The 11352-nt window shown below is 44.3% G+C and overlaps 1 protein-coding gene and 1 pseudogene across 1 annotated transcript; both read left to right on the top strand.

Annotated features, from left to right (window-relative positions):
* Nucleotides 1-209: 209 nt before the first annotated feature.
* LOC114911853 (ER membrane protein complex subunit 4-like) lies at nucleotides 210-4231 on the top strand (annotated as a pseudogene).
* Nucleotides 4232-4959: 728 nt separating this feature from the next.
* On the top strand, nucleotides 4960-11347 carry LOC114911922 (lysophospholipid acyltransferase LPCAT4-like; the record flags this gene model as incomplete). Its single annotated transcript, XM_029256434.1, has 8 exons — nucleotides 4960-6008; nucleotides 6794-7157; nucleotides 9167-9279; nucleotides 9383-9443; nucleotides 10152-10210; nucleotides 10863-10897; nucleotides 10997-11051; nucleotides 11312-11347. Coding segments are annotated over exons 1-8 (813 nt in total), but the record flags the coding sequence as incomplete, so codon positions are not given.
* Between the last annotated feature and the right edge of the window lie 5 nt (nucleotides 11348-11352).

Below are 11352 nucleotides of genomic sequence, written 5' to 3'. Positions count from 1 at the left end.
TAGTCATATTAAAGATGTGCCTTTCCTTATCTGAAGTTTTGATGTTCATTATATACAGTGTCCTCAAGCATGTTTTGAAGAGTGTTCAACCACTGAACTTTGTTGCATTCCACTTCTTCAGATGTGATGGTCACCTTTTATGTCCATTGTTTTTTTTATAGATCAGGAGCTCAGAAGTTGGTGGTAGCACGTGAGGTTACCATGCATCTCCAGGGGGGCATGGAGGAGGTGGCAGTGTCCACCCGAGGAGGAGGCGGCACCAGAAGAATGAAGTGGGCATTGGAACTGAGTCTGGGGAATACAAGGCAAGTACCGCTCTCACTGGTGACCTGAAAAATCCCCAGATGGACTTTAATGGTGCTGCATGTGAACTGAGACTCTCCAGTAGCTGTAGATTTTCTCTCAAATTGGTGTGTTTCCTGGCCATCTCAGGGTCTGAAGAACTGCAGTACTGAAAACACACTGCCTCACTCACTCTCTTTCATTAACTGTTTTTCTTTGGTAGGGTCCATGGGTTTTTCAGAGTTTATCGCAGTCCATCATAAGGCAGCCACACACACAGGCTATAGGCAGTTTAGAGTCACCAATTAGCTGAAAGTCATGTCTTTAGACTGTGAAACCCATGGAAGACTCCACGCAGACTGAGCTGGATTGGAATCCTCATAGCTGGTGTTTGGAAGGATAGGTGGATTAACCTGCAGCGCATGTGCTGGTGGGAGGCAGTTTCAAAGTCTTTCAGATGATACTCATTCATGATGATTTTTGGATGTGTCTGGTGTGACTTCAGTTTCCTGTACCATCTTGCAGAAGTCGTGGTGACAGGCAAAGCAGCCAAGGGGACACTTTATACCCAATCGGATATTCAGACAAGCCTGTACCTGACACAAGCGTCCAAGAGGCTGACAGAAACCTTGTGGAGAAGGTGAGGACGGTAACAGTTTGACATCCTGAGCTGTTTGTGTTTACTGTGATGTTTTACGTACTTTCAATATTGAGTGCACTATTTGTGTTGATGATGGTCCACACAGTGGTGCTCTTACTCCTTTATTTGCTTTATGATCAAAATCAGTTAATATTATCAAGGGGTAAACTAACTACTCCTACTCTGCAAGTTTTAAATTCATTAACCGAAATGCCTTTATTCCACATGTAAATTATTTGTGATCACCGGTGTCTTGCATGATGAGACAGAGATTTACTGAATACCAATATCAGGGGATGCATACAAACTTTATTTCTTTAAACTTTGTATGCATTCCCTGATATTGGTATTCAGTAAATATTATATAAATTAGGTATAATTAAATTGTAACACAACATAATTGTAACACAGGTTTTCCAGGCTTAACCAGATCACTCACGAAATTGTAAAGTCACAGATAGAACTGCAAGAGATTAGGACTCTCTTGACATGGCACTGTGTTACTATGGTACATTTCCAGCGTCACCACCACACCGATAGAGTTGCTGGGAATTTTTGGCATGTAAACATATTCATCTGTTGTTTTCATTGTTCTTGAATCCTGTCGTACCTGCCTGGTCATTTTAGTGCTGCTTGGCAACACACTTTAATTTGCATTTCCACTGGAAAAGATGAGGGAGCTGCGCTATTACTGGAGCTGGTTTTTCTTCAGTTTTTTACTGATGATTTAACAGGTTTTCAACAGATGAATTAACACAAGTTTATAAGAATAATTGTTTCCTCTGTCTAATCAGTTATGTAAGATGTTGTGTTCCATTTGTCTCTCTTCTGGGTAATGTTAACAAAACAAGATTAAATAAATGGTTGGAATTTGTAACAATTCAAAATTTATAAGATTAAAATATAAATTAATAAGGATGTTTTGGTTTACAAAAAAAGGTGATAATCTAAATAAAGTGAACGAACACCATGAGATGCCGATCAAAGATGTGCCCAAAGGACTGCCTGGCACGTTGGGACTGAATTGAATTGAGGGTCCATTGTTCCAATTTTATTTTTTCCCTCTTCCCCCCCCCCCCCCCCCCCCCCCTTCTTTTTTTTTTACTGACATCTATTCTCTCAGTGGATAAACACAGATTACGTTTTTTCCACTGCAAACGGAAGTTTTAAAAAACAAACAAGTAAATTAACACTTGAACAAAAATGTTTGTAACTTGTAATATTTGTAACTCAGTCATTCATAGCCTGTGGAGAAATTGTACCTGAATGAGAATAGCATCATATAGCTGGTCCGCGAACAGAAACTAAAACATCCATGTAGAAATACTTTTTTTTTTGGTTTCTCAGAATTTAGATTATATTCTTTCATTTATATTCAGGATTTTGTTTTTTACATTTGTCTCTTCAATGTTGTACATCCAGCTTGTAGCTCTAAACTCATTGAACAAACTCTCGTTCGTTCTGGTGAAAGAAGTAAAGCTGTTCTGCAACACAGCGTTGGGCTGCATCCTTAAAAATTGGACTAATTTTTTCTGTCTTCATCCATTGTCACAATGTAGTAGACATTTTACTATATCATTTTTGCATTTTCAGTTTTGTTGGATTAAACATACTTTTACCGTTAGTTCGTACTATATGTTAGTTTTAGAAGAATATTCCACATTACTGAAATTAGAAAATTTCGGCAAATTGTGGCATTGGGTTCCAAGCACCAGATATTCCACTACTTTTTAGGGTCTGTTGTCTAGAATGTTCTAGTGTCTCCTAGAATCTTTTAATGGCTGCAAGATTCTTAGCTGAAACTGACACTCTAAGAGAAGTGGTGGTATTTTTCTAATCAATGCAAAAATGAACAGAAGAACTCTGGAAAATGTTGTTGCTTTGTGAATCAGTGGCTACGGCTCTGCGGTGATCTGGTTCGTGTTAGTAATTGAACAATCATACAACAACCGCTTCATCTGCAAAGCCACCAGTATTGCGGACAACCCTTCTCACCCCCTTCGTGGACTTTTTGCCTTCTTGTCATCTGGCAGAAGGTACAGGAGCATCCGTGCCACCACCAGCAGACTCCACAACAGTTTCTTCTCTGAGGCTGTCAGATTACTGAACACCCTGCTGCCTCCCAGCACTCAACTGGCACAGTCAAATAGCTACCCCAGCACGACTCGATGCACTACAGATGGTTTACAATTTACAGTCCATGTCCTATGTATTTATTCTCCTGTACTTGTCTCGTACTCTTGTGTATTTGCACTTTATGTAGTCCTGCGTACTGTCCTGTGTTGCACCATGGTCTCCAGAGAAATTACATTTCGATCCTCTGTATACAGGCTATATAGAGGAATAGCAATAAAAACCACTTTAGAGTGCAGGTGATGTCACCATGAGCGCACCTGTATAGGTAAGACCAGAATGTGTGACGTCTTGTATGACTCGGTACATGTGGGAGACAGAGGAAATTCCCTTAAAGCTAGTCTGCGTTACAGTGTGGTGCAACAGTGTCACTGCAGAAGAGCTACATGTTGGTGGCCTTCATCCTCATGCTCGGTCAGTCCTGAAAGGTGGCCTGGTCCGGTCCTGTGCTGACTCCGTCCGTCCCCCCTCTCTCTTTCCATCAGAGGTGCTGGGATGTGGCTCTTGGCCCCCTGAAGCAGATTCCCATGAATCTGTTCATCATGTACATGTCTGGCAACACCATCTCCATCTTCCCCATCATGATGGTCTGCATGATGGCCTGGAGGCCCATCCAAGCGCTGATGTCCTTGTCTGCCAGTAAGTAGCCCTCGCAGCCTACAGTGCCCGCTGGGCATCTAGGTGTGACATTTACTCTACGGTACACCCTTCAATCACTGCATAACTCTGCTTCCCGTTCCCTAGCTTTTAAGCTTCTAGAAAGTTCCAGCCAGCAGTGGCTTCAAGGAATCGTCTATCTCATCGGCAACCTCCTTGGGTCAGCATTGGCCATATACAAGTGTCAGTCCATGGGGCTTTTACCCACACATTCTTCTGACTGGCTGGCCTTCATAGAACCTCCTCAGGTGAGCCTGCTTGGGTAACACACTTCAGTAGTGGCACTCTGGTTCACAGATTTTCCATTTAATACTAAGTGTTTACATGTTTTTCTTCAGAGGATGGAGATAATGGGTGGAGGTATGGTGCTGTAAAAAGAATGAAGAAACGTATCCACGCCCCGATTCCTTTCCGTACGCATTCTTGAAATTGCTGATTTCACAATGATGCTGTTGTTGGTGCACAGAGTTCCTCATTACCTTTCTTGCTCAATAAAAGTTTTCATGATCAAACAAAACCTACCTTTTGCTGTTTATAAGTGTTTGCCTCTGACAGTTTGATAACTTGCAACCTGGGTTGTGTTTCTGGATCTTCCCTACTTTCAAGCTTCAGAATTTGTTACACAGTGATTAATAAATATTAATAACTATTTGAGAGGAGAAACGCAAAAATATTTTGTTGAAATGTGCCCAAGCTGCCCTGTATTTATGTCATGACGTCTCCAAGTAACCACTCATTTCATTAAGTACTCAAGGTAATCAATTACTAAAATGCTTTTTGTGCAGTTGAGCTATATGTTTAAGTTGCAATATGTTATGTCTGAGAAGGGTTAATGTAATGTTGAATGTTAACCTGCAATTAGACCATTAGTGGTTTTGGTTTTTACTCTTGTTATTGAACAAAAGCTCTCAGAAATGTGCCCCTGCATAACTTGCATATTTTGCATTTATCTCAACAGAAATCTACAATGTCTTATGCAAGAAAAGTAAATCACCTTTTGTACCAGGTTCTGCCCTGCTGAGGTCATGCTTGTCTAGGCAGAGTGGTATTTACTGCCTTAGTGAGTCTTGTACTGTATCTCAACACACAGTCCTTTACAGTCAGTCTGGTTTGTGCAGCTCTGTGTGTGTGTGTGTGTGTGTGGTGTGTGTGTGTGTGTGTGTGTGTGTGGAGTAGGATGCTGGGTGTTAAGTCCTCCCCAAAGCAATATGGCAACAGGCAGAGCAAACATAACACCCTGAGGGAGACATTACCTGAAACCTGAGCAAGTTTAAGTGGAAAATGTCAGAGAATTTTCAGTGTACAATGTACATTTCACACATGCTCTGGAGGCAGCAGGGGGTGTAGTGTTTAGGGCTGTCTTTTGGCAATTTCAAGGTTCCTGGTTCCCTCCTTTTGCTATAGTAACCTTGGTGAAGGTACTTAATTATTGCAGGAAAATTACATAACTATTAATGCATCTGTAAATGCTGTAGCTTTGAATACAAGATTACTCTAACTTGCTTTGGACTATGGCGTCAGCTAAATAAAGATTAATATAATAATAATGGTGATGGCAAAATCCAAGTAATCGCACGCGCAGTGTTCTGCCAGGAGCCGGTTCTTCTGGCTCCTATTGCGTAACCCCGCCATTCAGGCGGCAGAGGCACGTGGCAGCCACGAGGGGCGCTGCTGCGCGGGCCCGCGACCAGGTGCTGCTGCTTATCACTCGCTCGCACGTGCCGCGCGCAAGAATGTCTCGGACGGACTGGTCCCGCAGGTTTGGGGTGGGGAGGCCTTGGGAGGCTCCGGCTATAAGAGCTCCAAGAGTGGGGGGCGCCCCCTGAGTGCAGCCGGACGGACGGTCAGTGTTCGTACACCATGAACACACTGGGCGAGTTTTAAGCCCCCACGCAACCAGGAAGCCGGATACTACTTTTTTTTTTTTTGTGTGTGTCTTACCTTTGGACCCTCGGATGTTTTATTTTTCCTCTCCTTCCAGTTTCCGAAGTATCTTTCACTTTTCCCTTCTCCCCGTTTTATACGGTACTGAGAAGAGAACTTTTGTGCGAAAGTTTCCAGCGTTTTCTCTCGGTTTTGAGTGAATTATTTGTCCATATCGCTACTGTGTAGCGACCGCATCTCACCGGGTTCCTCAGCTGAGACGATTGGCGCTCGAGCGGGAGACGGAGCTGCGGCGCGAGACTCGGGGTCGCCGCGTGTCGTAATGGGGCGGAACAACAACGAGGCGCGCGCAGCCGGCGCCGCGAACCCCTTCGTGCACGAGCTCCGGCTGAGCGCCTGGCGGAAGCTCCAGGTAAGATGGATGGATGGATGGATGATGGTCGCTGGATCGATGGAAGGGTATCGATCCGAACGGAGGTATCCGTCGGTGGCCGAAGGGCGAGGTCACAGTGATGCGCGCGCGCGCACGGCGTCCACATGTGATATTTTACTGGTGACGCAGATTAAGGCTCAGGGATTCTTTACAGAATGGCCCAAATCTGGAGTTTCGGCTTGTGACGTCTGTTAAAAAGTGCTGTCCTTGAAAGTTAGATACAAAACTCCAGTTATTAAGTGTTAATTTCCTAAGCAAAGGAACTGTTTCCACAACAAGTTGGAGCCATAATCAATATCTGGACAAAATGCAAATAATTACAGGTAAATAATGCAGCCCGAAGGGTTACAGTTGCTGATCAGCGGTGTGTGTGTGTGTGTGTGTGTGTGAGAGAGAGAGAGAGAGAGAGAGAGAGAGAGAGAGAGAGAGAGAGAGAGACCCTTTCTAATATCCAAAAATGTAACTCAGTCTTTGGAAGTTTATTCAAAGCATCCCACTGATCAAGTGATGCTGAGGATGATAAATATTATTGTAGGAATCCAGCATTATGGGTATTCTTATGTGACATGATCTCATTCTACACTGGTGTCCAGTACCTTCAGATAATCCTGGATAAACGGAGTCCCTGTGGAAAGGGACTCGAGACATATTAAGAGAACATCTGAAATATTTCTCTAGTCTTCCTGAAATATGACGTGTGTGTGTGTGCGTGCGCCTGTTGAGTTTTACTGTAGACTGACTGACTGTCCCACGTGGTTCCGCAGGTTCTGCTTATGGGTCTGGTGCTCTTCCCAGTGCGTGTTGCCTTGGCCGCCCTGCTTTTCTTGCTCATGTGGCCCGTTGCGAAGCTGCGGCTCGCCGGCCTCTCGGCGGAGGAGAGGGCGCAGCCCGTGCGGGGGTGGAGGAGCTGGGTGCTGCACCCCATGATGCTGCTCCTCAGCCGTGCGGTGTTCTTCTCCCTGGGCTTCTTCTGGGTCAAGGTCAAGGGCCGCCAAGCGGCACCGAAGGAGGCGCCGCTGCTCGCCGTAGCCCCTCACAGCAGCTTCCTGGACATGCTGATTCTGTGTGTGGCTGGACTGCCCACCGTAGTGTCCCGCTCAGAAAACACCACCCTCCCTGTCATTGGAGGTGAGCCAAGATGAATGTAGCAGAATGAAGGAAGTTGCCGAGACCTTTTTTTTAAAAAAAAAAAAATAAAACTTAGTCTGCAAGATGGGTATGTCTGACGTTTTACCTGTCCAGTAAATTTCTGCATTTGTTCAATTCCAGAACGTACCAGAAAAAACAAAGTTAAGTTTAAAATGTCTTAATGGGAAGAAACTTTTTTTTTTTTTTTTAATTTCACAAGCTTCAAAATTACATTTTTGATGGAATTATACCTCTTAAACAAATTTAAATGATACAGTAAAATAGATACTTCAAGGAACTTCGGTTGTATTTGTGTGTGTGACAGAGTGTGTGTGCTCCACTGATGTATAGATGAGTGACCCATTAAGTAGTGTATCTAGCAGTGTAAGTCACTGTGGTGAATAAGGTATGTGGGTTGATAACGCTACATAGAGTTCATTGGAAGTCGCTTTTAAGAAAAGCGTCTGCTAAATAAATGTAAATGTTTATATTTAAAAAAAAAAAAAAAAATAAAACAATTCTGTAGACTAATTGTGGCTCAGCATCACCATCTGTGTCTGCCTATCTGTCAGTCAGTCAGTAGCTGTTTCCTCAACCCAGTTCTTCCGGATAGCAGGACAGAGGTGGTCATCGGTCACTGCTTATTTGTGGTGACCGCATGTGTTCATTCGGTCCCTCAGAGCCAGCCTGGGACTTTGTCTTCCACCTTTTGGACTGCTGTCCTATCTACCACTTGTCCCCAGCTCCCCAAACATTCTCCAGAGTGACTGTCCAAGAAAACCACAGCTCTCTATCAACTGGAGGTGACCAGCCATTCAGCCTCCTGCATGTTTTCCTTTCCTTTCCTTCTCTCAAGCTTCTTGGTGCCTCTTCCCAAGAAACTGCTAGTTCTGTGATGATGGTGACCTTCTGGGAGACCAGTTTACCTCTACTGGTCTATGTCTGAGAGTGCGATTCACTTGTCCAGGTGGACCTCCAATGTCTACTCTGTATTGAAGGAGCTTTGGATCTCTGTTTACTTCCATCTTGGGTCGTGCCCTTTTCTTCAGCCCTCATACATATGTCGGTGGAGGTTTTGAGCTTCTCAGTGTTTTCAAGTTCAGGACTGGTGCTCTCAGTACCACGTCGTGGTGTTGGCGACAGCTGCCCTGCCTTACTGTCACGCCACCAGCTGAGAACATGTTCAGGTTGCCTGTTTTTCCAGAGGCGTTTTGACTTTATGCCAGGTTGTGGAGGTTACTTTGAGTGTGCAAGACATGGTTAACAGGACGCGGTACGACCTGAGTCTGTAAAGACTCAAGATCCCTGATGTCACTCCATGCAGTCAGTCTCCTCCTGCTTTCAAACTGTATATCTATTGTTAGTTGATTAAATTTCTGTTTGGAAATTCATCTCCTGAGATGACTGTCCTCATACTGACCAGCACAGACCCCACCCTCCATTTCTCTGCCAGTCGTACCCTCCTACTCTAAAAAAAGCCAGTTGTGGCTTTGTTTTATCAGTCACAATTGACACAGTTCCACTTCATTTTTGACATTTACACTAATTTAGCTGACATGTCTCTTCAAAGCAACTTACAATGTTAATATTACAATTACTTAAGGTTGTAACTGGTATTTACCCATTTATACAGCTGGGTAACTTCCTGGAGCAATTTAGGGTAAATGCCTTGCTCAAGGGTACCACGGTCAAAGGTGGGGATCAAACCTGCAACCTTTGGATCCAAAGGCAGTACCTCTAACTGCTATGCTACCAGCTGTCCTGTCTGAGTGCTTTCTAGGGGAGAAGAAGAAAAAAACATGCAGTTCACAACTTTGACCATTTTGAATCAGACTTCTCAATGTATCATATTAAACATGATCATCAAGTCCTCCTAATCAATGATTCTACCTGTTCAACTACAGAGGTCTTGAACACCCTCTGGTGACAAACCCTGGTACCAATGACAACAAAATGACTGCTAGTATCTTTCCAGGTGACACAATGTCATGTCACTCCTTCCCTCTTAGCGCTGCTGGAGTTCAACCAGTCACTGCTAGTGAGCCGGAAGGATCCAGAATCGAGAAGACGTTGCGCTGCACAGCTCAGTGAGAGACTGCAGTCCAATGGTCGCTGGCCTCAGGTGTGTGGATGTGGTAGCCAGACTACTTTGCACATTCATAGCTCCTCCTGGATTGATGTGCGGAGAGGTGAGGTCTTCAATAAAATTTTGTTATTCTTGTTAGATGCTGCTCTTCCCAGAAGGAACCACAACCAACGGTCAGGCGCTCATCAAATTCAAGCATGGTGAGTGGCAAGGGTGCAAGGAAACCTCCACAAAGTTCACTACATCCTCAGGAGGAGGGATCTGAATGCAGATGTGATTCTTGAGTTCAAATTAGTTTCCTTCATACCATGGTATGAACCAGTTTACTTTACAGGAGTGGCTACATACAGGGTGTTAATTCAACCATACACTATGTTGTCTAAGCACATGGGAGGTCGGTGGAGAAGTGAGTTTGACATCTTTTGAGACACTTGAATTTGAGAGGGGGAGGTCATTCCACCACCAAAGTGTGTGTGTGTGTGTGTGTGTGTGTGTGTGTGTGTGTGTGTGAGAGAGAGAGAGACCATCAAGCAGGCAGAGGTAACCAGGTCCTGTTGGTGTCAAACTGTATTTTAGAGGGCTGCTCAGATCAGGTCTTTCTGTTTTTACTCAGATTAATGGGGGAGGGCTCTTACTTTTGCACATTTTATCACCTTCCATATCAAGGCTGTAACAAAACACTGGTGCCCCCCCCCCCCCTTAATTTACTATTGGAACTGACAAAGCATCTGACTGAATTCAATGTTGTAAACATTCAGAGAAATCAATAGCGCTGTGTACTCTGGTACTGTGATTACAGGGTGTAATGTGGGCAACAGGGAAGCAGAGGTGTCTGTGGTAACACTTGCTACCAAACCCTGAAGAAAAAGCAAAGAGGAGCACTTAAGGGACTCTGTCATGTCTTTCAGGGGGGTTTGCTCCAGGAGTCCCCGTCCAGCCTGTACTGCTGCGGTACCCCAACAAACTGGTGAGATTTCTGCCCCCATTCCCCCCCCCCCGATCGACCACTGGCAACAGGACCTGTGCTCATAGTGGGGAAAGCTGCCTTCTACTACAGTAGTACATTCAGGACCAACTTAAAAACTGTAAACATTAACTCGTCTATGGAAAAAAAATACATATCCAGTGCTGATTCAGAGTATGGTAACCCTTTGTGTCCCTTACTTTTACCACAAAAGTTACTAAATGATTGTGTTTCTCATGTGACATAACTGGTGTGTAATGACAAGTTCCCCATGTTGCTTAGAGAAAATCGTGTGTGTGTGTGTGTGTGTGTGTGTGTGTGTGGTAGAAACCTGCAAATATTGCGGGTGTGAAAGTAAGTGAATCCCAAGTTGCACTGGGTAAACCAAGTAGTTAAGTAGGATCAGCAGTATAAATGAGCAATTTAAGCTCTACGGTTTTTGTTTTGTTGTACAGAAGTCACTATCCCTACAGGGCTCTCACACCTTTTAAGCAGTGCTATGTATGTATATGTATACCCCGTCCCCCCGTAAATACCACTATACAACAGTTGCTTCTCTTTTGCTCTGTCAGTGTAGGTTTGAAACCCTCCCCCCCCACGAAAGTACTGCTGCTCTGTTTTTAATGTGTAGAATAAACATCCTGTCCTTTTACAGGACACTGTTCGCTGGACCTGGAAGGGGACAGGCTGGTAAGGAGGAACCCCACCCCCAGCACGCACTGCCACTGTAAATAACACATAACATCGCTCCTTCATAACAGCACTGGTAAATAACCCCCCTGGTTTCAGGGTACAGGCACTGTGGTACACGACTTCTCAACTTTACACCAACATCACTGTGGAGGTAAGCCTGACTACTCTTGATTCCCCTCCCTCGCTTATAAAGGGAGAAAGTTACATGTTGTGTAACTTTTTCCCATTTTATTTATTCCCCCACCCCATTTAGTTTTAATTTGACATGTTCCAGTACTAGTTGTTGTACAACCAGAGCAATGGCTGGGTCAGTAGTATGAAAAAGATTTTGTAATGTGCGTATGTGCATTGGGTGCAGTCGCTCGTTCTCCCTGATCTCAGCTGTAACTTGTTTACCGTGCGTGCCCTTAGTTCCTGCCAGTATACAGTCCATCCGAGGAGGAGAAGAGGGA

Source organism: Scleropages formosus, chromosome 11, assembly GCF_900964775.1.
Source record: "Scleropages formosus chromosome 11, fSclFor1.1, whole genome shotgun sequence".
NCBI lineage: Eukaryota > Metazoa > Chordata > Actinopteri > Osteoglossiformes > Osteoglossidae > Scleropages > Scleropages formosus.
Note: the sequence above shows the minus strand (reverse complement) of the source record. Positions and strands in the feature narration are given on the sequence as shown.